At 46.6% G+C, this 26,464-nt stretch overlaps 2 protein-coding genes across 7 annotated transcripts in view; one reads left to right on the top strand and one right to left on the bottom strand.

Annotated features, from left to right (window-relative positions):
• The first annotated feature begins 4,831 nt into the window (after window positions 1-4,831).
• On the top strand, window positions 4,832-12,961 carry CPA1 (carboxypeptidase A1). Of its 3 annotated transcripts, none has more exons than XM_067747007.1 (12): window positions 4,832-4,964; window positions 5,054-5,230; window positions 6,016-6,119; window positions 7,001-7,082; window positions 7,540-7,773; window positions 8,011-8,112; window positions 8,640-8,741; window positions 8,933-9,043; window positions 9,665-9,755; window positions 10,263-10,462; window positions 10,977-11,061; window positions 12,707-12,961. In XM_067747007.1, the coding sequence occupies exons 2-12, from the start codon at window positions 5,192-5,194 to the stop codon at window positions 12,892-12,894; spliced, it is 1,338 nt and encodes a 445-aa protein (XP_067603108.1). In that variant the 5' UTR covers window positions 4,832-4,964; window positions 5,054-5,191; the 3' UTR covers window positions 12,895-12,961. The 3 variants fall into 3 exon arrangements, with proteins under 3 accessions (XP_067603108.1, XP_067603109.1, XP_067603110.1); XM_067747008.1 differs by having other exon boundaries at window positions 5,112-5,230; XM_067747009.1 differs by lacking the exons at window positions 4,832-4,964; window positions 5,054-5,230 and adding an exon at window positions 5,613-5,874.
• A 4,248-nt stretch (window positions 12,962-17,209) lies between these two features.
• Window positions 17,210-26,464, bottom strand: part of CEP41 (centrosomal protein 41) — a 46,956-nt gene continuing 37,701 nt past the window's right edge. For 2 of the 4 annotated variants that reach the window (XM_067747014.1, XM_067747013.1), the window contains 6 exons: window positions 25,733-25,884; window positions 25,261-25,328; window positions 24,107-24,221; window positions 23,449-23,664; window positions 22,618-22,762; window positions 17,210-18,553 (listed from right to left, as the gene is read on the bottom strand). In XM_067747014.1, the coding sequence (XP_067603115.1) occupies window positions 18,529-18,553; window positions 22,618-22,762; window positions 23,449-23,664; window positions 24,107-24,221; window positions 25,261-25,328; window positions 25,733-25,884 (721 nt within the window). In that variant the 3' untranslated portion in view covers window positions 17,210-18,528. Of the gene's footprint in view, window positions 18,554-20,302; window positions 22,763-23,448; window positions 23,665-24,106; window positions 24,222-25,260; window positions 25,329-25,732; window positions 25,885-26,464 lie in introns of those variants that run through there. The other 2 variants (XM_067747016.1, XM_067747015.1) reach the window with 2 other exon arrangements.

Consider the following 26,464-nt stretch of genomic DNA (forward strand, 5'->3'; position numbering starts at 1 on the left):
AAACTGAAGAGAGAAAGAGCGATTATACATATGGAAAGCTATAAAGAACCACAGTGAATGTGCTGTGGTTATTGCTTTCTTAAGAAAACAAACTAGGCAGGCAGTTTGGAATGTGAAAGAGTCCTGTGTGAGGGCAGGGCAGGCGGCAGAGGCCAAGGGTGATGCACTAATGGCTGGGGTCCTGGGAGTCCCGTGAGGTGCTGTCCATTTCCCCTGTCCTCCTCCATCTCCCCTCTGACCACCCCATACAGGGCCAGAGAGAAAATGAATTTACTGAAAAATAAAATTAAAAAGCTTCTTTAGAAAAATAAGAAGGCCCAGGCAGCCACTTAGTACAAACTGAGGGAAAAACCAGTGAACATAGGGCCTGTCAGTGCTTGACAAACTGGTGAGGACATGTTCCTCTTGTAGGTGATGGTGGGGGGGTGTGTCCTGAAGGACAACTCCAGCCTGTTCGCCTTCAGAGTCTCCTTACCCCAGGATTCGGGACCATCCTTGGGAATGATGATACAAATCTATTTGTTCGGCTTGTCCCTCACTAACTTCTCCCCGGGGTCTGCACTCGGCCTCTTGCTCTCTCCTAACCAGCTTTACCAACTTCTGTGGCTCTCATCCACCCACCCATCAGCCCACCTCTCTCAATTCCCCAAAGCATAGCCAAGACCACAGGGTAACATCTCACAAAATTTTACTTGGGAATACGGAAGGGAAATGCAATGTAGAAAATAAAGCACTTAAATTGGATGCTGGAGATTGCTGTCGTTGGGGTTGGTTCACGTTCCTTCATGAGGTAACCCCTACAGCCTTCATTCTCCTTGACCCTCTGCCTGCTCCCACATTGCCCCCAAGTGTAGCAATGCACCCTCAAGTGCTCCCCAACTCCTCTCCCAGGCTCAGGCAGAGGCAAACCTCCCCTTCCCCGTTTTTCCTTCTACACATGGGACATTCCTGCTTGGCTCCTCTCTCTTTTGCATCTCTGTTCTGAGATTTGGGCTCTGACTTGACTTTTTTTTTTGCAGTACGCGGGCCTCTCACTGTTGTGGCCTCTGCTGCTGCGGAGCACAGGCTCCGGACACGCAGGCTCAGCGGCCATGGCTCACGGGCCCAGCCGCTCCGCGGCATGTGGGGTCTTCCCGGACCGGGGCATGAACCTGTGTCCCCTGCATCGGCAGACGGACTCTCAACCACTGCACCACCAGGGAAGTCCTAACTTGACTTTTCCTAAAGACCCACTGGAGTGCTGCTCCCTCCAGGTGACTCTTCCTCCAAAGAAAGATTCTGCCTCCATTCTGGGGTCAAACACTGCTAGCTACTTTAAAACGACAGTTCCACAGCTTCAAAGCAAACAAATAGGCTCTGCTGGACACTCAGTAACGAAAGCAAAACTCAAGGAGGCTGCTGATGGGCCTCCACCTCCTCGTCTTCCACGTCACCCCCACCTCCACCCCACAACCCGCTGCTGCAGCTTCAGCAGGATGTGGTCCCTCCCAACCTACACTACCCTGGGAACACTTACCCACTGCAAACCCCAGGGCCCCTGTGGCTCTATTCTGATCTTCCCACAAACCTGGTGAGCCTCTCTCCACCCTGCCCAGACCTGTCACGATGGCTGAGATTTGTTTGGGGGTAAAAATACAAATGTTCCAGAATCATAGAGTGTCACAACTGCAAGGGACCATGGAGATCATTCTGACCAACTCCCTCCCTTCGTAGATGAGGAAACTGAGGTCCAGGGATGTATAGGGACCTGCCCCAAATCATATGCTGGGTTTGTGGCAGTCTACTTTTACAAGGCATTCCTCTCCCATTTTGCTCTCTTCTGAAGTTAGACAATGTCTGTGTGAGCTGGGTACTTTTTTCTTTCTTTTTCTTTTTTAAAAAAATTCTATTGGAGTATAGTTGATTTACAATGTTGTGTTAGTTTGAGGTGTATAACAAAGTGAATCAGTTATACATATACATATCTCCACTCTTTTTTAGATTCTTTTCCCATATAGGCCATTACAGAGTATTGGGTAGAGTTCCCTGTGTGATACAGTAGGTTCTTATTAGTTATCTGTTTTATAGCTGGGTACTTTTTTCAATCACATGTGACAGAAAACCTACTTGAAAAAGCTTGAGGATAAAAAAGAGAATAGAATTTGTTGGCTCATCCCTAGAGCTGGGGTGGGGGTGGGGTGGCTAGGTCCACCTGAATCACATGGCCTCGGAGTTGGGAAGGGTGGACCCTCAGGGAAAAAGGAGATGCTGTTATCAGGAGGAGGATACTCGGTGGGGCAAATGAGAGATGTCCTTTACAGCCCACCACTTGGCTGCCTCAAATTCCCATATAGACTTCTTTTCCCACATGCACACTTTACCACGTACAGCCTTAAACACACTTGCCAAAGGGAGATAGCTGAAGTCTCATCCATCTACTTCTTGCAGCCATTCTGACTGCACCCGTTTGTGCTCTCTTCAAAGTTCTCCCTTGCCCACTGTCCCCCTTTGATCTCTAATATGGACATGGGGGACTGCTTCTCCTTATGCCGCTTTAACAACCCATTTTCTAGGTTTTGGTTTGGGGGTCTCTAAGCATTGTCTTAGAGCTTCTGTTGACCATGCCTGGACATTCTCTGGCAACAGGGCTGCCACGGATAGTTGCCCAGTTTGTGCACTGCACAAAGGTATTCTGCTGAGGACAAGGGATGATGTCTGTCCAGAGTGGGAGGGGTGCCTTTCTCCATTTCACATAAAGGCTCCCCTGGGCTAAAATTTATTGTCTTCTGACAATACAAGTACTTTAAAAGCTTAGTAAGTCCACCAGTTAGAATGCTTTTTACAGCAACAACAGAAATCCCAATTAATGAAAAGAAAATGAATATTCTTTCATATTATATAGTCCGAAGGTGGGGCAACAGACTTGACAATATTCGAGAAAGGTACCTCCTTCTCAAGAGTGGGGAAATGTTTTCTAGAAGCTTCCTCACTGGCCTCCCCTCACATCTCATTGACAAAACTGTGTCACGTGCCCACCTCTAAACCAATCACTTCACTTGCAAAAGAGAATGAGATTCCTTGAAGATTGTCTTAGACCAATCTTAGAATTTATCCCTAAGCTGGGAATGGGGTGACTTTCCTGAGGGGTGACACCTGCATTCAATCTGGGTTTGCTCAGCCAGCAAGAAGGAGAAAGGGATGCTGAATGCTTGTCCATGTGGAAACAGCAGGTCTTTCGTCTATTTGCGCTCAGGCACTTACCCAGTGACTTGTCCTTGAATCTAGATGCCGGCCTGGTGGTTTCTTTCTCATGCTAATAGGTCTTGGTGATCTGCCTGTTCCCCCAGCTTTCAGCCCAATGGCCCTCATCCTTTGCCCTTGCTCTGGACCAATGTCAAACATGCCCATGGGTAGAGAGGCAGAGTTGTGGCCCTCTGCCCCAGGTTCCAGTCTAGCAAATTGGTCTTTACCAAAAGGCAATTTTCAGCTTACTGAGGTGCTTTGGAGGGACCCCAGGAATTAGGCTTAATTTCCATCTGAGACCCACATTCCTCTGCCACTGTGCTTTCAGCTTCCTGCCAGTGCTGGCCTTAATTTCAACTTGCAACATTGAATTAATCTTTTCCAACCTTGCAAGAAAATAGACTATATGACTCTTGGACAACTTAGATTGCTGGCTGGAGGCAGCAAGAGGCCCCTTGGCGAGGCAGTGCCTTCCCCCCACCCCTTTTCCAATGGTCTTGTCTTTTCTGGAAGAAATTCACAAAAGGCCAAGAGTTAGCCAACACACCCTTCAACATGTGTAGTGTGCATGAAACATTAAAAATTATAGGACCACTTTTGATTTAGAAATAGAAAAAGAAATATTGTTTTCATAATGCAAACTAAAGAAAGGCTCTACAAAACTTTCTTTCCTAGTGGGGAACAGATTAGAGCAGCTCGAGGGGCTTCCTTGGTGATATAGTGGTTAAGAGTCCACCTGCCAATGCAGGAGACACGGGTTCAAGCCCTGGTCTGGGAAGATCCCACATGCCACAGAGCAGCTAGGCCCAGGCGCCACAACTACTGAGCCTGCGCTCTAGAGCTCACGAGTCACAACTACTGAAGCCCGTGCGCCTAGAGCCCGTACTCCACAAAGAGAAAAGCCACCGCAGTGAGAAGCCCGCGCACCACAACAAAGAGTAGCCCCTGATCCCCACAACTAGAGAAAACCTGTGCGGAGCAATGAAGACCCAACACAGCCATAAATAAATAAATAAATAAATAAAATTAAAAAAGGAACAGCTCGAGAGCACTGCAGGGCACTAAGAGATGAGGGGGACTGAGGGATGGGTGAGACCTGGTTCCTGGTCTCAGGAAATGTCTAGTCTCATTGGGGAGACAGAAATAACACTCTAGGAACAATTAAGGAGAAATAAATATCAGTTTGTGCTCAAGAACCAAGCAGTGTGATAAACACCACTTCCCTTCCATCCCTGGCAAAATCCAGTCATTAAGACCCAGATCAAGTTTCACATTCTTGGTAAAGTCTTCCCTGGACACTCTTGGATGAGCCCATAGTTCTAAGTCCATACCCCTACTGGTACTTTTCACTTCACATCACAGGAAATGCACTGCTCAGGTCTCCTACAGCAAGGAGAGCAACCCAGTGAGTGTCTTTTATGTTTAATCCTGTCTTGGTGACAGCTTCTTGGAGACCTGTTGGAGAACCAACATGTTGGTTGGTTACTTCTGTCTTTCCCGCTAGACTGTGAGCTCTCTCAGCTCCCTGACAAGTCAGTGGGGAGTATCACCGTGGTATGATGTGGCCACATTTCCCACGGGCTGTTCCCAGCTAGTGACTGAGCACAATGCGGCACTAGTACCAGCATTCCTATAGGACGTAGGGCTCCCTGAACTGCAATGTTGGCTCCAAGATTCAAAACTGCACTGCTGCCTGAGTTCCTCCTGCCCAATCCTCTCCCAGGTGTCAGACCTGCAACGAGGTAAGGCTCTTCTCTCTCCCCTTTATCCTTCATGGATGTGTCTCCCCATGAATCTCTTGCATGCTTAATCCTGTCTTATTGACCCACAGCTTCTTGGAAAGCCTGAGAGGACACAAGTTAGTTGGTTACTTCTGTCTTCTCCATTAGACTGAGTTCTGTGAGATCAGGGACCCACCCATCTGCTTCGGGCATCATCTCAGGGTGGAGCACAGGACCTGACCCAGAGGATGAATGAGCAAAGAGATGAACATTCAGAGAAGGGGCAGGTAGGTGAGAGAGAAAGAAGCCAGAGGAAGCTTCAGGGAGGTGGTAAGCCTTGCCTGGGGTCTGGAGGGCAGGAAAAGCTGCCAGAGTAGAAAGGAACAGTCTTCATGGAGGCTCAATATCTGTTGAGGATGGATTCAGTGTTTCATCATCTTCCCAGAGCTATGCTCAGGAGAGAGTTGTGGGTAAATGTAATGGGGTCACTCTGCCTTGGCATAGGAAGGTTGGACCATAGGAGGTGGGCTAGGGAGGCAGAGGGAAGGGATGGAAACTGGAAAGGGCCGCCTTCGTTGTTGGCAGTGCCCAAGCCTGAGGCCCTGACCCAGAGCAGGGCCCCCAGATGCTGCCGGGGAACCACTGGGGCCCTGGTGGATTAGGGCAGATTTGTGTTAGATGTCTCTGCAATGAGGTCAGCATCCAGAGCCAGAGCAAATTCCCCGTTGTGAATTCCAGTGTCTCCTATACAGTGTGCAGTCCCAACAGGGTTCTGGCCCTGGTTCCCACCACCGCACTTTCTACTCAGAGGACATCTGGTTACAGTTCCCATCAAGGGCAACCCTTGATCCCAGAGCCCTAGAGCAGTGGGGGTGGAGGAAAACTTCTGCTTCTGTGCTGTGGCCTGATTCCCACAAGGCCACCGAGACTGGTAAGAGTGGGGCTGGGAAGTTTCCTTCACGGGGTTGTACCCTAAAGGTCAGGCAGCCCTGGACAAAGCCCGTGTGGTGAGAAGCCAGGAAATCTGGGAGCTGGCTGGGGTCCCAGAAGGTCCCATCCTGCTCTCTCATAGGAACAAAAGAGCTGGTGCTCCGGGAAATGGGAGAAGAGGACACCTCACATGAGGCTGCAGCTGGTGTGGCCACTCCAGAGTCCTGGCTCCTTCTCCATTGCCGGGTCAGTAAACAGGACCATAGGGTCTGTGGGCTGCAGGGCTCTGGGCAATCAGGGCTCCAGCTGGGAGGCCTCAGCCCTAGCTGACCCTCAGGCCCAGGACGGCCCCTCATGGCCAGGGGTTGAGGCCTGGCTTATCTCTCCAGCTGTCCTGTTCCCTGCCACTTTATCAGGGAGAGTGGGTAGGTGTCAGAGCTTGGAACTCCCACCTCTCCCTCCCCGTGGGATAGAGCCCAGGTGCAAGTGGAAGGACAACTCTTGGGCACAGCCAGGAGACCTCTGTCCTGGGAGAGTTTAAAAGGCCCCAGGACCTTCTCCGCCTCAACTGACCTTCCCAACTGGCTGCAGCATGCAGGGGCTGCTGATTTTGAGCGTGCTGCTGGGGGCTGTCCTTGGCAAAGAGGACTTCGTGGGGTAGGAGCATGGAGAGGAAGGGGTGCTCAGAAGGGAGATAGGGAGGACTTAACCCCCAGCCAGCATCTGGAGGAGAGGGACAGACAGACACATGGGAAGATGGTCAGAGAGGAGCAGACTAGCACATCCTAGAAGGCAGGCTGACTGGGGACCAGGACTGAGAAGGGGTCAGGTCTCTTAGGACAGCCTCTTGAGCCCTGGAGAATATCTGAGCTCTGAGGAGGACTCTTCAGAAGAGGAGGCAGGAGGAGGCCTAGCTAGCTTTAGAGAGAAAGAGTCTAAGCTGGGATAGGGACAGCAGCAGTGTCCAGAAGGTTCCGAGGAGCCCAGGCCTCCCGTCGCTAGGATCCCTCGTGCTTCCCCTGCTCAGCCCAGAGGACCGAGGCCCAGCCGCCCTCCTCCCACCTGGGGAGCACGCATAGCCAGTAGGAGCTGCTCAGGCCCTCAGTCTCCCCTCCCGCTCTGCCCAGGCACCAGGTGCTCCGAATCTCTGCGGCCGATGAAGCCCAGGTACAGATGGTGAAGGAGCTGGAGGACCTGGAGCACCTACAGGTTAGAGGATGTGGGAGCTGCCCTGAGGCCCCAGGGTACGTCTCAGGGCAGATGGGCTCGCCTCAGACCCCCTCCCACCTGGGGCCAAATGGGGCCTGGGCTCTCTCTCCCCAGCCACCCAGGAGGGAGCCATGGGACTGATCCCTGTTAGGAAGTGACTTAAACTTCCCAGTGCTAGAATCTTGCTGCCTTTGAGCATCTGAGCAAAAGAGCCCCCCACATCGCCCCAACTTCTAATTCTTCTCTCTCCCTTGCTGCCTCAAAGCCTCTCCACTCTGCTTCCTGGGCCATTTCCCTGACCAAACTGGACTTTGTCCAGCACCCAGGGATTCCCTGCAGCCTCTTCCCCTAACAGCTGTGCCCCATCCCCAATTATATGGGAAATTCTGGTGCCGACACCGTATCCCGGGCAGGCCCTTTCCCAGCCCGCTGTGACAGTGGCTCTTGTCCTCCCCAGCTGGATTTTTGGAGGGGCCCTGCCCAGCCAGGCTCCCCCATCGACGTCCGAGTGCCCTTCCCCAGCATCCAGGCTGTCAAAGTCTTCCTGGAGGCCCGTGGCCTCAGATACACAATCATGATAGAGGACGTGCAGTCGCTGCTGGACGACGAGCAGGAGCAGATGTTCGCCTCCCGGAGCCGGGCCCGCAGCACTAACACCTTTAACTATGCCACCTACCACACCCTGGAGGAGGTGAGGGACCCCGGGGCCCCGCTCCACAAGCACCAAGCTCTTCGTCAGACTGGCAGAACACGCCAGGGCCAGCCTGGGTGTGCGTGACATCTGCTCTGTCACCATGTGGCCTCGAGGCTCTGGGTCGTGGCTCCTCCGCATTCAGGGCTCACAGCAGGCTCGCTAACGGAGCTGCTAAGGGAGGCATCCAGGTGCCCGGAAGCCATGAAGGCAGCCTTCCCTCCTCTGCCTCCTCAGATCTATGACTTCATGGACTTGTTGGCGGCCGAGCACCCACAGCTTGTCAGCAAGCTCCAGATCGGCAGCAGCTACGAAGGCCGTCCCATCTACGTGCTGAAGGTAACGGGCACCTGCCAGTGGATGTACGTGAGCACATCTGCAAGACTGGGCCCTCACATCTGTGCGTAGGCACCCATGGGTGAGCCCAGGGTTACAGAGAACACACTGTTATATGGACTCCCTGTGTAGCATAGGTGTGTGCATACCAGTACACACACAATTTTAGGTGATGCAAGTGTTTCCAGTCAAGTGTCACATTGTGGAAAGTATCCCAGTGTCTGGTAGCCCAGATAAAATGTTTTGTTTGTGACCTCCGACAGAGAACTGTGTATGGGCATTGGAACATGGAGGGGCCCGGAAGTCTGGCTGAGTCATTATTTGCGCCAAGCTTGAGCTGAGGGCAGGAGGCAAAGCTCTGCAGGATCCCGGTCCAGACCCACTCCCACATCCCACCTGAGTGATGGTCCCACAAACAGAGCCTCAACCTGAGATACCAGAGAGCAGACAGCCTCTGGGTTGGGGTGCACTCCCCTTCAAGGAGGTGAGACAGGGCCCCAGCTGAACTATTTCCTGCTCTTCTCATCCAGTTCAGCACTGGGGGGAACAACCGTCCAGCCATCTGGATTGACACGGGCATCCATTCTCGGGAGTGGGTCACCCAGGCCAGTGGGGTCTGGTTTGCAAAGAAGGTAAGCCTACGGAGGTGAGGGTGCTCTCGCCTGGTAGGGCATCGGTATCCAAGGCCCATAGAAGCCCTGGCCCCTGCTTCCATCCAGAAGCAATGACCACAGAGGGAGGTCGAGGGCAGGCATGCATTGCTCTAGCATGGCAGATTCCTGGCCTGGCGCGCTCTGCCCCTCTGCTCCCCAACCTCCACCAGATCGCACAAGACTATGGCCAGGACCCAGCTTTCACTGCCATTCTGGACAACATGGACATATTCTTGGAGATCGTCACCAACCCTGATGGTTTTGCCTTCACCCACAGCAAGGTACAGGCCTTCTCCTCTTCTTGGGGAAAGCAGGGTGGGCCTCTGTCCTCTGAGCCCCACAAGCTACTCACCCCTAATCTCAACTCCCAGAAGTTGAGAGAGGGACAAACAGACCTGTCCCCCTAGACTAGGGGTTCTTGACCTTGGCATTCTTGACATTTGGGGCAGATAATTCTTCATGTGTTGGGGGCTGTCCTGCGCAAGCAGCTTCCTGACTGACTCAAGCCCCCAGATGAGACAACCAAAAACATCTTCAGATATTGCCAAATGTCCAGGTTGTGGGGGACAGAACTTTCCCCAGTGGAGACACACTGCCCAGACCTTCTTCCCTGGTTCTACTTTATGTCTATGGGACAGCATGCTACCAATCAATTTTGTAAGGGGCTGGGGGGGTGGTTGCCACATGCCTTCCTCTTTCTGCCAGTAGAACCCCCTGGCCAAATGCCATCCATTGTCTCCTCCATTTTCCTTCAGCCAAGAGCCCCCTTTGCAGACCTTCCTCCCTGACAACCAGTTGAAAGTGGCTTCTGATTCCATACTGTGTCCACACCCAGGCTCCGGATTGGGGCTCTGTGTTGATTGTGGCCTCTGTTGGGTGGCTGATCACTTTTCCTTTCTCAGAATCGAATGTGGCGCAAGACTCGATCCCTGACGTCGGGCTCCACCTGCATTGGGGTGGACCCCAACAGGAACTGGGACGCTGGCTTTGGGAGTAAGGCCCAGTGCGGTTTGGGGAGCAGGGATGGGACACCCCAGAATGGCTTCTTACTGTCCTTTGTCCTGTCATCCCCCAACCCTCTCCTGCCCCAGCAGTGGAGGCACATGGGTAATGTTGGCCTCTCCTCCAAGGTGCACAGTGAGGAAGGTGGCCCTCTGAGATCTGCTTGTCCCTTGCCTGTAAAGTCCTTCCCAATGGAACTGAGGTCTGAAACCAATCTATTGGTTGTCTAGCGTAACTTCAGCTCCTTCCCTCTGTGGTCACTTCACTGCAGGAACTGGTGTTGCTTGAGGAGCCCTTCCTACCTCTCTGGGCATGTCCATCAGCTTTGTCCAAGTTTGGCTGGGGAGGGAGGCAGGACCCCCAGCTTATAAAAGGCTTCTGCCCTTTCCTTATCCGGGGTGGGGGTGAGCCCTCCTGCATCTCAACTCATGCAAAGACCAGAAGCCATGGAAGCTACATTGCTTGGGTGTAAGGAATGCCAACTCTCCCCTCCCACAGAGGCCGGATCCAGCAGCAACCCATGCTCGGAAACTTACCGTGGCAAGTTTGCCAATTCCGAAGTGGAGGTCAGGTCCATCGTGGACTTTGTGAAAGAACACGGGAACATCAAGGCCTTCATCTCCATCCACAGCTACTCCCAGCTCCTCTTGTATCCCTTTGGCTACAAAAGAGAATCACCTGCAGACAAGGATGAGCTGGTACGTGCTGATCCCTGCTTGCCCTCTCATCCCAAAGGCAGCTTTGGGTGGGCCTGGGTTTATCCATCAAACCTGCTTAAGGCACGAGGCCCTACACTGTGCCTAGCACCCCTTTCTCCCATGGACCCCTGATGGCTTGAGAAGACCAGCAGGGCAGACTAGCCTTTCTGTCTGGAAAGCTGAGGCACAGAGTGGTTGAGTCACTTCTGTCACATGACAGAGGAAGGGGTAGGGGTGGACTTTGAGCTTGTACCACAAGTTTAAACCTGGAGCTGCAGGGTGACCAAAGGGCAGTGAAGTAGCAGCCAGACATCCCACAAGGTCACATCCTGCTGAGTTCCCGGGCCTGACCCTGCAGGACCCAACAGGTTCCATGCTCTCTGCTGGGGGCTGGCTTCTGCAGGGTATGTGCTCCTGGGTCATCCTGCCAGCCCCCAGGGTACCCTGGCCCTGTGGTTCTGGGGGTCTGGCACTGCTGGCCATGACAAGCAGTCTTGCTTGGCGTTTTCTCCAGGATCAGGTGGCTAAGTCTGCTGTTGAGGCCCTGACCTCTCTGTATGGGACCAAGTTCAAGTATGGCAGCATCATCACAACAATTTGTAAGTAGGTGCATTGTCTCTGTGGGTGGTCTGGGAGGAAGCTCAGCTGGCTTTCCCTGCTGGAGGAAGTGTCCCTCCTGGAGGAGGTAGCCAAGGGTTCCCCAACCTGGGAGCATGGGTGAGGAGAACAGCCCTGGCCACGCCTGACTACTGCTGGCTTGGTGGGCAGCGGGGCCCTTTCCTCATGTGAACTCTGCCTTCCTCGATACCTTCAGACAAACCCTTCAGTTCCTCTGAGAACTCTTATCTTGGGGTTAAGTTCAGCTTCATGCATGGAGCGGGTAGAGAGTTCTGCTGGCCTTTGTATTGTAGATCCCTAAGAAATTCAACTTAAAAAATACTCTTCCTCCAATGCCCTTCAGTTAGAGAATATATCCTATCTTTTCCCAGCTTACTTATCCATGCACTGCCCCTGAGAGGAGGACTGCTACATCAACATGGAATTAAGTCAACAAATGTTTATTGAACACCTATGATACACCAGGCCTTGTTTTGTGTGCTTGGGATACAGTTGGGAATAAAAATAAGCCAAGATCAGGAAACCTCCATTCTAGCCAGCCATGACAATAAACATGAATAAGGAAATGATACCATGTGTTAGGTGATAAGTGCTGGGAGAAAAAGAACTACTAGGACAGGGTGAGGGGACTCAGGAGTACTGGGGGTGGAAGCAGGGCAGGTGGACTGAAGCATAGGCCTCATTGAGAGAGTGAAATTTGGGCAAGTATTGAAGGAAAGGAGGGATGGAGCTAAGAGGCTATTTGAGGAAGAGCCTTCCAGGCAGAGGAATCTTCTAGAACAAAGGCCTTCCCGTGTGCCCTGACCTGGCGTGTATGGGAACGGCAGGAAGAGCACAGAGACCCAGTGGCTGCAGCAGAGACAGGTGGCAGGGATGGCGGCAGGGGTTGAGGTTGCGGTGTTCAGATCCCATTGAGCCCTGAAGAGACACAGCAAGCTTGTGGCTGACAGGAGGTGAGAGTACTGAAGAAGCAGGGCGCAGGGACACACCTCAGACTTCCTGCCCCAAGTGCCCAGTTCTGGGGGTGAGTGAGTCACAGTCTTACCTGGGGCTGGCCTTACTTTTGGACTCCAGGCCTTCTTTGGAAACTGTTTTAACCCTGAGTCAAAAGGTTTTTGCTTTGTTCAATATTGTGGAGTTAAATTCTGATATGCAGCCACCTCCCTCTCCCCTGCCCGATTTTGCAGCTGCTTTGACACCTACTGCAAATCTGTCTGCAAAAGACAGACGAGGGGCTTTTGCTTTGACTCTGACCCTTGCACTTTCCCCCTGCAGACCAGCATCCGGGGGACAGTCCTGGTTACCCAAGTGGGCAACTCTGGTATATGTGGGGGCTTGACCCAAGTGGCTGTTAGATGGAGGTGGCTTTCAAAATCGTGGGAACTTCCTTGCATGACCCAGTGAGAGGAGAACCATCGCTGGTCTGCCTCTCTGGGCCTCTTGGACTAAGACCCTTCAGGGGAGCTTCTTGGGAGGAAGCCAGGCTGCTTGGTCAACAGTAGGAACTTAGCAGATGCTGACTCCAGTCAACACTGCACGAGGCTCTGGGCTTTGGACCATTAGCCCAGCCCATGCAAATGTTTTCAAGCGAGTGACCTTTGTTCTGTCGGTCTGCTCCTGCCCCAGACCAAGCCAGTGGAGGCACCATTGACTGGACCTACGACCAGGGCATCAAGTACTCCTTCACCTTCGAGCTCCGGGACACCGGGCGCTATGGCTTCCTGCTGCCGGCCTCCCAGATCATCCCCACGGCCCAGGAGACATGGCTGGCACTTCTGACCATCATGGAGCACACGCTGAATCACCCCTACTGACCCGGCCCTTCAGCGCTGTCTTCCTCCTCCTCTCCGTCCCCACCTAGGCAGCCAAATAAAGTTTGAGTGTACATGGACCAGAATGGGGCTCATGTGTGGGAATGCATGTGGCATGTCTGCCTTTTCAAGCTGTGGCAGAAGTGATTTAGTTCCCGCAGGTCTCACTGGAAACATGTGGGTAGTTGGACTAGATGACCCTTAAACTCCCCTGCATTCCAAGGTCCTGTGACGTTGTATCCAAGTGGCATCTGTTTTAATTAGACCACCCTGAGCTCAGCTCGTCAGTGGGGTGATTTGTTCATACCTTAGGAGCAAGCAGCAGCCACAGCTGCTAACCAAATGCCCGGCACCCCGCAGTGGCGAGGAATTCAGCTTGTACAATAGTGTAGCTGGTTGGATCCATTCATCTACAAAAGCAATAACCCTGAGTACAAACTAGAATAATCCTAGTGGCCAGTGTTGTCCCAAATCAATGTTGCAGCCAGGTAAAGCAAATTTCTATAGAGCAAAGTATGGCCTCCCACTCCTAATTAAGTTGGAAGGACACAGTTGGGTTAAATGGAATCATTTACTGAAGATAAAGAACAAACACCAATCCCAGGGCATTTTATTAATTGAAGTGTATCAGGAAGACTTTGCCTTTAGAGACAGAAGTAGTTTACTTCTCACTGCCCCATCCTTTCTAGCATCTCCTGCTACATTGTCTCCTCTTGCACTCACCACCACTCATTATCGTTAGCAAAATTTCTCAAACGTAAGGCTCTCCTCTCCTTCCCCATACCCTCCACAGCTCCTAGAATTTGGCTTCCCTCCCTTGCTTGGTGATTCTGGTGGCTGTGATATCACACTTAGTGGCTAGCACCACAGCACATAGCATATATCTCAACTTTTTTTCAAAGCAAGAATCTACATTCCGTTTCTTCCAAATCTCTTAAGGTGTGACTGTCAAGCAGGGGGTTCCTCCCACTGAACTTGCTGGGAAGTGGATGGGGGGTGGCTTGGTAGCTTCCCAAATAGGGGGGCTGGGGTAAGGATGGCAGCCTCTCCCTGTATCAGTCAGATGAAGTATCACAATGCATCCATCTTCACTGACTTAAAATCTGTGTCTTTTTCACATAAAATAGCCTGAAGATCAAACGATTTTTTCTTTTTTTTTAAAGGCCCATTGGGGAATTTTCATCTTGGAGGTTTTTTATAATTTTTAATTTTCTAAAATTGAGGTATAGTTGATTTACAGTATATATTAGTTTCACATATACAATATAGTGATTCAAAATTTTTATAATTATACCCCATTCATTTTTTTATTTTAATTTTTTTTTGCTACCAAACATTCTAAAAAACAAAAAGAATGAGGCTGACTATACATATAGTACACATAAAGTTATACATATATAAGTTTATGAGGCAAGGTTAAATGGTGTTTCAGTCTTTACAGAAGGATGATCTAAAGATTTTATGACACTTCCTTCAAGTTATCTTTTGGGAACCATTTCCCTTCAATTTATGTAGCTAAGCTGAAACCCACTGTAATGGCTCAGTTTGGGCAAGTAAAAAAAAAACGAAACTGATCTTACTGTTTAATAAAGACTGATAAGTGAAAAAATATTAAGTTAGCAAGACAATATATCATTTTACGAAATTGGATTACTTAGGCTTCAAGGGTAGAATTGCTTAATTTAAAATAAACTGTACTCCCTGATAGCAGAGACCACTTGACTTGGCATTCAATCTCCAGAACCATCAACAGTACTTGACATACAGATACCCAATAAATATTTGTTGAATGAGTGTTCTCCACATATACTAGAGAACTTATAAATTTTATAATCTTTATTTTGTAGGCTTGCAAGTCATTTTGAATTTCCCTGAGTTGTAGTTTAGAAAGTAAGGCTCTGAGCAAGTAAGAGTCTTAAGAAAGCTGAAAAGACAGGAGTAAAGCACCAGAATGAAAATTCCATGAGGGCAGGGATTGTGCTGTTTTGCTCAACACTCAATTTCTACTGGTTGGCCAAGTACATGACACAGAGTAGGCACTTAATAAATGCTCGTTAAATGGAGACATGGAAGTCATTAACATTTTTTTTTCTATTTTCAACTACAGGAAGAACTTTCCAGTTTGCAGATACATATTTTTACAAATCTATGGGTAAAAATTTTATTTTGTAAATAAAATCATAAAGCTAAAAGAAACAAAAATTTTAGAAAATAATGTGGTGTATATGAAAAAGTATTAATAACCTTGAGGGGAAAAAAGCTCTTACAAGTAAAAGGGGTTTAAAAAAAAGACTAACATTTCAAAAGAAAAATAGGCAATTCCCAAAAGAAGAAACACAAAAAGCCAATAAATGAAAGATACTGATTCTCTGAGTGATTATTTTTTGTACATTAAAGAAAAATATATTATTTTTCTCCCATCAGATTGACAAAGAATAAAAAGACTGACAACTCAGTGTTATCAAGAGTATGAAGAAATGAGACCTGCCATATACTGCTGGTGGGAGGATAAATTTACACGACCTTCCTGGAGGGGAATTTGGCACTATAAATAAAAAATTTCAGCGTATTGACACTTTGACCCAGTAAGTCCACTTGGAGGAATTTATTTTATAAAAATATTTTGAGAAGTTCAAATAAACATATATACAAGGTTGTAATAATAAAAAGTTAAATTAAAAGGAAAAGAACCTAGATAGATACCAGTATTGATATGGGTATTACCCATTTACACAATGGAATATCGGGAAGCCATTGTAGTCTGTGTTGATATGGAAAAATGGTCACAATATACTGGGCAAAAGAAGCTGGTCACATGATGGAAATATTCTAAAACAGGATTGTGGTGGTGCTTTCTCAACTCTGTACATTTACTAAAAATCACTGAATTGTATCCTTAAAGTGGGTGAATTTTATGGCATGTAATTTATATTTCCACACAGTTTAAAAAAAAGCAAGCTACAACATAGTATATTGAGTATGAATCTCATTTTTGTTTGAAAAACGCACACCCACTATGCCTGGAAGTAGATATTCCCCAATAATAATAATTGTGGTTACCCCAGGCAGCGGTGGTGGTTTTCCTCTTTATACTTTTCTGAATTTCTTGCAATGAGTTTGTATAATCAGGGGGGTTAAAAAAAACTATTTCAAACACACCAGATTACCTGTGGGTAAAGTTATCTAAGATCAACTTATTATCAAAATCAAACATCTAAATGGCCATCTTAATTTGTGCTCAGATTCTTTTTCATCATTTGTCTAAACTCATTTCTTCTGCTGTTGCCCAGAACAAGGTCTTATTTTTGGAAAAGTTTATACTCCAGATAGAGCTGGAAGCAAGTGTTTCAACCAAGGGCAGGGTACTAATGTCTCCTGGTTGGGGGCCATTCCCTAAGCACTCTGTGGTAGCTCAGATGACAACTCCCAAGAGCGCTTGCTGCTCACTTTCAGTTCCCGCAGCAATCTGGGGAATTGATTATGCTAATGCCTATTCTCTAGGACTTTTCAAAAATCTTTATTTTTAAATGAACTCATTTTACTTTGTTCTTAGAGCATTATCTATGGTTCTCAATGTGGCCCGTGGGCCATTCGTGGTCCATAAGAATCCTTTGGGTGGTCTTTTGAATTAACACTAAGATATGCATGTCTAGCTTTCTGGCTTTGGCCTGAAGTTAAAATTGAAATGTCATTGAATACAATCCAGATATGACCTCACTGGTCCCTCATCCAGTACAGGGCTATTCATCATCTCAGCAATTGTTTTGCAAGGGCAAGTGGGACTAGGTGGATTTGAAGATGCAGACGAATTCTTGCTCTAAGGGCTCTAAGGACAGAAACATCATTCTGTGAACACACTACGACCCAGATGCTCCTTACAGGAAACTGATATGACCAACCAAAACATTCAGATCTTCCTTCAGGAAGAGCTCTGAGAAAGAAGCACAGAGCACCCGTCAAATCTGAAAAACTGTCAAAGGGTAATGAATTCTCCCCAAAGCTTTCAGGATCCACATTAATCTGGCAACTCAAACTGTGAGCATCATCCAACGACCCCAGAGGTGAAGACTGCCAAATGTTTACTGCCCAACTAAAAGAAAATTATAAGTCTTCTGCTTAACTACCATGGTATGTTCGGCTACATTTTTAGAGGAGTGCGGTGGAATGAGAGCTCTGCTAACATGGACTGAGGCACAGAGGTTTGCTGCTGCTTCCTCCCATGAAGCCCAGGCCTGCGGCCATGAGCCAATTCACACAATTTATGTTTCAGCCTAAATCAGAAACATCACCACAAAGGAAAGAGAAATTCAGACACAAATCATATCAATATGGTTTTATTGGATAGTTCAACCATCAGGAAAACAGCCTTTTTCCCTACAATCTAATGAAAAGTTTGTAACTCCCATTCCTTAAGTGATACCTCATTAAGAAACAAATCTCACAAACCCTGGAGCACCTGTCTTCTAGATAGGTCACCAGACACAGACAGTGGAATGGTCCCAGGAGCAGATGTTTCAGTCCCTGAATTCCTCACCTTTTATGCAGGCAGAGGAGGAAAGCTTTCAGTGGAATCTCAGGTGACAAGGAAGGAAGGGAAGCCAACAGCCAAGGGAAAGTTACTTTTTTTTTTTTTTTTTGCGGTACACGGGCCTCTCACTGTTGTGGCCTCTACCATTGCGGAGCACAGGCTCCGGATGCGCAGGCTCAGCAGCCATGGCTCACGAGCCCAGCCACTCCGCAGCATGTGGGATCTTCCCGGACTGGGGCACGAACCCGTGTCCCCTGCATCGGCAGGCGGACTCGCAACCACTGCGCCACCAGGGAAGCCCAGAAAGTTACATTTTTGTTAGTGAATTGGAGGCGTAGCCAGGGAGAGAGTGGCTGTACCCACCCAGAGTGGACAAGCACAGAGCAGAATGGTTTCTCAACCTTCCAACTCAGTGACACAGGGCGAGTTGCTTAATTTCCATTTGACCCTCAGTCTCCTCACCTGAAAATGGGAGTGCCTACCTCGTAGGGATGTTCTGATAGTCAAATGAGTCAAAACATAAAATGAAGAATCTAGGAATACTGCCTAACACATAGTAAGCTCTCCATAAATGTTTGCTAACATTATTACCTGGAAATCTTCAAGATTTGAAACAAAAGAGAAAATAAAACCCACTCTCAGATGGGGATGGTGCAGTTGAATTCTGAAGGCTACTTTGAGCTTGAGGGGACCATGGAAACAGGCAGACTGCAGACAGCCAGGCTAATAATAACGGCCCTAACAGCTTCTTGGGTACCTCCTGCAGAGGGTAATCTAAAAATCTCAGAGTGATGAATGTCTCACATACAGAAGTAGGATGTACAAGAGGACAAGGGATAACAAACTTTCCAGGTCTCCAGAATGGCAGACCAGCGCTGAGTGGCCACCACAATGGGCTTTACATCCCAGACTTCAGTCTTGACAGGTTCAGTTCATTTATTCACACACCCTTATTAAGGGCCAATGTCATGTAGTTGGTGATTTTCACCCTCTGGGAGGTTATAGTCAAAAATAATTTTAAATAATTTTTTTAAAATGTAGTCCATCAGTCAATAGTATTTAATAAGTGACCTCTGTTTGCCACACATTTCACCAGGTGCCTCAGGATGTTATGCAGGTGAAGAGAATCTGCGTCTGCATTTGGAACAAAGAGGATAAGCATCAGAGAGTGAGACCGTAAGGAGATGGGGGAGGAGGGGGGCAATATAGTTTTGTAAACACATAAAATCATGCACTGAATCCTGTCCTGTCAGAATTCACTGCTGACAAATTGCCACCATTACATATTTTATGCTATAACTGACCTGTGTGCCAATAAAGGACGTGGCAATAGCAATTTCAGTAATTACTGCAACTTTAGGAACGTATTACTACCCAAATGTCTTCTGAACACTTTGGAAGCATAATGTGTCCTATTTATTGTTTTTTATGGGAAAAATATATTTTAATCAAAAAATTAATTGAACAGTAGATAAGCATATCAGCATGCTCACATAAACTGATATAATATCCATATTTCTGATGTTTCTTGAAAAAGAAAAAGGAAAGTATTATGGGAGTTGAAACTGAAAGAATTGTGAAAAAATAAACGCACATTAGAGACACTGGGAATATTTTGGAACTGGGGAAAGAAAGGTTCTTAATGATTATCTTCAGAGTAGAGCAGGAAGGGAGTCATGGATTTAAATCCAGGTGGACAGAAATTAATTATCCCCCCTAAAAAAGTCAGATAACATAAAAGACAGAATCTACAACCAATTTATAACATGACAGAAACCAAAACCAACACAAGAAAAATTGGCTACATATTTCTTCCTAGCCTAGGACTCTGATTTCACTTATATTCCACAAGGGAATTAGAGAAAAGAAGGTTTTGTTTTGTTCTGTGTTCTTGGTGAGTAGCCTAAAGTCTTATGAATTTTTGTATAATCTCAGTAGTATCACAGGAAAAATCCCTCAGCAACTAATGAACACTATTTGTTCTCTTTTAATTCTGATTTACACCCCAAGTCCAATATGATTGTGCTAGTTCTGGTTTTCTGCTAAAGGTAAAAAATAAAATTACGTTTAGGTAATTTGATTCACTCTATGTCTTTCTTTTTACTTTTTTTATAAAGTTTTTTTTTGATGTGGATCATTTTTAAAGTCTTTTATTGAATTTGTTACAATATTGCTTCTGTTTTATGGGGGGTTTTCGTTTGTTTTTTTGGCTATGAGGCATGTGGGATTCTTAGCTCCCCAACCAGGGATCGAACCCACACCTCCTGCATTGGAAGGCAAAGTCTTAACCACTGGACTGCCAGGGAGGTCCCCATTCTATGCCTTTCAATAGATTAAACCTGACATTGTAACAGCCCGAGATGTTCTTTTTGTACTCAAATGAGTAATGTTGCCTTCCCCTTCCTCCCTCCACACTTCTTGTTTCCTTGCTTCTCTCTTTCCTTCCCTCTTTTCTTTCTTAAATACAGTAGATAAAGTACTGAACTTATTATTTAGACTTTGGCCATCACCATTGCTCAGATGGAGCAGCAGTTGTACATTGATAAAGCATTTTCCATCTAGGGGGTCATAAGTTCCCAGGCAAGGGAAGCTCATCAACCCCCAACACTGACAAGAAAGCCCCGCTCTAATGAGTTTAAGGTGGCAATCAGTCCCTGCTGGGCATGAGGAGAAACCCTTCTGACTAGAGAGCTAAAGTCCACTGCCCTAATTGGAATGATTTCCTGGTTCATTTACACAAAGAAAATATGCATTACTGGGAGATAGAGCAAAAAGAAGTACTCTTTCAGATCACCCCAGTCTCATGTGACTCCCCACAAATCATCTCAACAGAGAGGAAGAGAGAAGTTGGCAGATCTCAGCATATTAACAGCAAACAACAAATTAAGAACTATGTACTTTAATCTTCAACTTTCACAATTGCACAGAGTATCACAGATCGCTTAGATAATACATGTCAGTTAATCTAACGAAGAAACTAGTAAAGTAGAACATTCAAAGCAATACCTTGAGCGTGTAAAAACTGCAAGTGACATTTAACACACAAAGTGCAGAACCAGAACAGGTCTTTGAGGAGTAGTTATTTAAAATCCTTACCAATAGGCAAAGCGGTATGGAGAAACACACATAAATATAGTCAACCTGCCAGATCTCTCAACTAAATGCACTGCAATTCTAATAGGTTCAGCTATACTGACTTTGCACATATACATAGTAGTTTCTAACACTCTAGTGTTGTGTGGTGATGAGAATGCAGAATAGGAACAAAGGGGGACTACCATTTACTTTCAAAATAGAATCGAGTGGGGAAATCTAAACTCCTGACTAGTCGACTTGAAAATGGCATAACCAGAACTTTGTCACAGAGAAAAAAAAATTTTTTTCTTAAAAATGCATATGTGTCCAAAATGGCTGAAAATCTTGTCCATGCTAGGGGAAAGTTGAGTGTGGAAAAATTTGCATTTTTAAAAATCTATGCTGTAAAGAAAATAAAAAGCCAGAGCATTTTGGCATTAGCAAAAGGCTGAACTTAGTTCTCAGGCAATAAATTTATGGGGAAACATGACAGGCTCCTCTTTAAAGCTATGTGTACGTTGGCTGAATTTTATACAAGATTCTTGAATCTTGTGGAAAATTGGGCACAGCTTGACATCTGAACAATGTCCCTGGTTTGTTTGATTTCTAAAGCATCGGAAAATGTTGCACTTTGGAAATCAAGTAGAGAAGAATAAACACACTAAAACAGAACTGGGCTGAATGTGAAAGTTATTTTTCCATATGTCTCTATAAGATATTTATTACCTTTATTTCTCCTACAAACACAGCCCCCCATGCTGGAAATACTGTGATACATTTTTTTTTTGGTGGTGAGAAAAATAGTCCTGTTAAGACAAATCTTACCCAGCAGCAATAACCACCTAAGGATAGGCAATTTTCAGCTGGCTTTTCAGAAGCTGGTTGCCATGACAAAGAGCACAATTTATTCCTTAGTCCCTTATCACAGCTACAGATCACAGACCATAAAAATTAACAAGGCTCTTTTTCCTTTGCCTGATGATTTCATAGTTCCTCATCCTTACCTGAGGTCTTTTGTTCCCCCAATTAAATGGAATGAATGTCAGTCATCTAGCAATTCAATTAACGCTGATTCAAAATTCTGGCCCAAACAAGAATCTATATTCAAAACCTCCTAATCACAGCTCAGTCATGAGAATGAGAAGTAAGCAGGGAATTGCACTAATTACTCAATTAGACTAATACTGTATTTTTAAGCAAGGGTTTAAAGGGTTGTCAGCTCTGACAAAGGACTGTGGAGTTGTCCTCACCTTGTGTGCGGGCAGTGGCCCAACCAAAGCCAACGTTTTCAAGTGGCCATAATTTCTACCCATCTAAGATGGATGGGCCTGAGCTGGGTAATGGGAGTTTACAACTAATAAACCAACCGCAAATGAGGGACGGCTCCAGGGGGCTTCAGTGGCTCTCAACCCAGCCCTGAACAGTGGGCAGGACTTGCCCGTGAAGGCAGCTGAGCACACATCATCACCTGTGCTGGTTCCAGGAAAACATCTAGTGAGGAGGAGAAGCGCTGAGCACATGTGAGAGCTACTACTAAATCTTAACTGAGTGACGCTCACAGGTACCGGCTTCCAGACGGATCCTGCCTCGGGTGCTGGGCGAAGAGCTCCTCAGCCAGCGGGTCCACAGCTGGTGGGGGCTGAAAGCTACGAATCGTCTGCACCCCCGGGGACAGCTTCTCAGGCTGCAAAGCCTACCGAGAGAGCCTTCGTGAAACCAAGAAGAGTGAGTGAAAAAGAACTGGCTGGGAAGGACACACCAGATGCGCCTGAAGTATTTACAAAACAACGCAGGATATAGACCAAAACAAACTGGACCTTATTAAAAACAAACAAACGAAAAGAAAGCCTAAAAAAATTAGACTTTTTTCCTACTCAGTTTCAGAGACTTAAATATTCTGTAAACAACAGGGAGGACACTAGAGCCTGTCATGCCTCTGGGTTTTGTAAAAATCCTTCCCGGGTTGGATGTGGGAGAGGAGCTGGAGACAGGAAGAGGGAAGAGGGCCTGACACACGTTGAGGTCTTTCCTCTGCAGCAGCTTCTTAAAATGACCAACTTGTGAACTGCTCAGGGGTTCCGAAAGGAGAGAAAACATTTATTTGACTAAGACAAAGTCTTTACTTCCAGGGTTTGCCTTGCAGGTGGCCACTGCCCAGCGAGCGGGGGTTCTGGTGGCCGGCAGGGGCCCCGGCAGGCAGGTTCTGACCGCTGCGGGAGCCTGGAACCTTGGAGTCTCTTCCAGAAGCATTACCTTGGCTCAGCCGGCCTGAAGGGAGCAAGAAAGCAGGGAGCAGAGCTGCAAAAATGATTCCAGGGACAACCTGCCAAGTACACTTTTAAACTAATGAAGTCTTATGCTACAAACCACTTTTAAACTAATGAAGTCCTATTCAGCATCTACTTTAGGCTAAAACCTACTCTTCATCCTTGAGATCAATTAGAAGGTGGGGAAGGGGGCAGGGATGAAGGGAAACCCAGATAGCTTTTCTTTCCTTCCTCTCCATTATCCAATCAACCTCATCTGTCCTTCATTCCTTCTCAGTAGAGAAGGGTACAGGAATGGTTAGAGGAAAAAGAGAAAGCAGTGTGCCAAAGGAAAGGCCAGAAGTAGTTTAAAGGTACCCAGAAGCAGCAGAAGGAAGCAAAGCTTTCCGAGAAGGAATCTGAAAGCCTTAGCTTAGCCTCTCAACTCTGCCTGAGATGCACACTTTATTTGACTGATACCCTCTCTTCTCTTTCTATGTCTGTGTGCAATGCCTAATTCTTACCATAATCTCCCCTCCACTCACCTCCCCCCTCCTCACATAGCACCTGCACATTCCCCTTCTCCTGCAAATATTTGAAGAATCTGAATATAAGAGATCAAGCTTCTCATATGATGAGGTTGATGGTCAAAGCTGCAAATCTCAAGTTCTACAGAAAACATTATTTCTAAAGGTCAAAATATCTTACTAGTACTGTCTGCAGGACCCTGGTCCTCTTCCAGGTAATATTCTATCTTCTTTAGGTCTTCTGGGGTAAATCTCCATTTATTCTCGGCTGCTGGGGGCGGCACTTTCGGGCCGGATCGTTTCCGGGCAGAAGCAGGTGGAAGGGTCTGCTGGCAAGATGCTGGCAGGGAACCCGTAATCAGTCCTTCTGGGAATTTCTGAGCTAAGACTTTTAGACCTAGGTGTGGAAGATCATCAGAAAAAGCCGTGTTAGCACGGTGAGGCCAAGGCAACCTGGAAAGGAGCCTGCATGCCTCCTCAACACAAGGACAGGAAATCTTTCTTAACTGCTTCACCATTAAGTAAATTACACCAGAAAATGTCAGTTGTTATGTGGGATTCTGAGAATTCCACCAGAAATCGTTTAGCTCAAGTCTGCAGCATTAAGGCTTTCTTACAGAGCCATAAAGTAACATCATTATTTCAGGAATTAAAAACATGTGCTGATGGAGCTAAAGGAAGTTTCACGTATCCTGACTCCTTTCTGCCAGCATGGTTGTCTCTGTTTCCAGAATACTAAGTTCTGAGCTCCAGGAGGGAAAAGGCGATAGGGGTGGAGTTGAAGGAGTGTGAGCCCAAGTATTCGCCTTTTACGTCCTAAGCAGAACACAGCCCCTCACCTCCGGAAAGCATGAAGAGGTTCTCAAATCCCCGCTCGCACATGGTGGTAGCTGCCTGGCTGGCCAGCCTCTCATCGTCGTCATACAGAATGATGATCTTGCCATGGGCATTTTTCTAAGAAGCAGATGAGTTAAGGTTCGACCACACTGAGCTAATGCTCCTAGACTATACAGAAACCCCTGAGGAAGAAGAGCTGTCAAGGTTTACCTCTCTGAGTTCAAGGAGCATCGGATGACCCCTCTTCAGGGGGTTCAGGACTTTTTCCTGTCGTGGAAACCACACAAGCTGGTATCCTTTTCTTCTATGAACTAGTATCACCATGTCCAAGACGGCACTAGTTACACACTGTACACTCTTTGGCTCTTTCATCTGTACAATCCTGGAGAGTAAGTATTACAACCTCCATTTTACAGATGAGGAAACAGAAAAACTTTTATGCCCAACGTGTCCACTGCAGTCTTATTTATAATAGTAAAAAAAATGGGAAGCACCTGAAAGTCCATTCCTTCAAAGAGGAATGATTTAGTAAATTACAGTAAATCTAAAGATGAGATCTTATACTGCATCAAAAATAGAGTTTATAAAGAGCTTGTGTTAGTGTGGGGAAATACACTGTAATATGAAGTGGGGAAAAGCAACATACTAAATTATATATACAGTATAATTTTTACTTTGTTAAAAAGATAAAGAAGACAGTCTGGAATAAAATACACAAAAAATGTAGTAAGAGTTTGTTGTTCAATTGTGTGGTTATTTCAATTTTCTTTTTTATATTTTTCAGTATTTAAATTATTTTCTATTTGTATGATTTTTATGAGCAAAAAATTAAAATTTCAAGAAGCAAAAAAAAATTAAAATAGAAGGAAAAAAATTCACTCCTTACATTTTACTTGGGAAAACTTTCTGGGGAAAACAGTCTTAGGACTGACTCTCAACAGCTCATAACCTTTAACCTAATGTTTTTTGTCCTACTGCAGGATGGCTTGGAAGCATTCTCAGCAACAGCTAAGGATCAAAATTCTAAAATATGCTAAGTAAACTAATTAATATCAAAGGTCCTTCATAGGGTTTTCTTACTAGGAGCATGATTCATGATAAGATTGAGTCTTCAGTCTTTATACCATCCAACTCCTTAAAATGCAACAAAGGATACATATTCAAGAATATCATTTGAATAAGGGTTCATTGTTCTAGACAGAGTTGCAATTGGGTAACTGTAAGCTGCAAAGAGAAGAAAAAGCTTAGGAAGTTTGTAGCTCTCGGTACAACCTGGCCCCAATTCTCAGCTGGTTTAAAGTCTAAGAGTTAAAAGAAACATATTTTCAAAATCAACTAGTTATAAACCTAAATACTTTTGTGAAAGAAAAGAAACAGGACACTATGAACAAATAAGAAGTGTCACTTCACTGTTTCTGACATTTAGCCCTGGGCCCCTGAGCCCCCTGAGAGAGTCACCAGCTTCTCTCAGAGCATGTGGTAGAGCCAACTTACAGGTTCCCAGAACACATCTGGCTAACACAGGGTTTCCCCAACTGCTGACCACAGGCTGTGGTTTGAGCCTGCCTGGGCTCAGTACCGGGCTGTGTTCTCAGGAGTGAGACACTGTAAGGCCTTCTCTCTCTTACCTCCAACAATGTGGCACTGCTGGTAAGAATCTCTATCTCTCACATCTAGCAGCAGGAAGGGGCAGTCAGGATAAGGTTTGTCTTTGGTACTGGGCTCTACTTTCTTCACGAGCCCTTTGTCTAGATCCAGTTCCCCAACGCCACTGATGACGCTGCAAGTGAAAAAGTAGGCCAATAGACACTAGTCAGGGATTGGTGGCTTAAAGGTCAAATGTGTTTCTTCAGAATGGCGAGAGGGTGCTCAATGTCTCTTTAAAAGACACTTCAAAGAAAAAGGAAAATGGATGTGGTGTCTCAGTTCTGCCTCTGAATGCAAGATCCTACGGATGGATTCCTGTTCTCTCACCCTGGACCCAAAGGAGGGGATCCACTGTCCATACTAGCCTTCAGAGAATGCATGTTAGGTCATTAGCACGCAGAGGGGCAGAAACTGTAAGCGCAAGCTGCCTCCAGAAGCAAGGGCAGCATTCAGAGAAAGAAAGAGGCAAACAGTTACTCCAATGGAATTTTGATGAGTGTGAGAAAGCAGAGCAAAAGAGGAAAGAATACGGTTGACAGGGCAGGAAAACTGAAGGCATTTCTATGTATATCATATTTAACATAAAGTAACAACAGTGTTTTCATGTATTTCATATACTGATACAGTGACTCATCCAGTATGGATTTTGAACCTTAATGTTTTCAATAGTTGTCTGTAGTCACTTCCATTTTATAGGTTACAGTGTTGAGGCT

The sequence above is a fragment of the Pseudorca crassidens genome, chromosome 8 (genome assembly GCF_039906515.1).
Source record: "Pseudorca crassidens isolate mPseCra1 chromosome 8, mPseCra1.hap1, whole genome shotgun sequence".
NCBI classification, from domain to species: Eukaryota; Metazoa; Chordata; class Mammalia; order Artiodactyla; family Delphinidae; genus Pseudorca; species Pseudorca crassidens.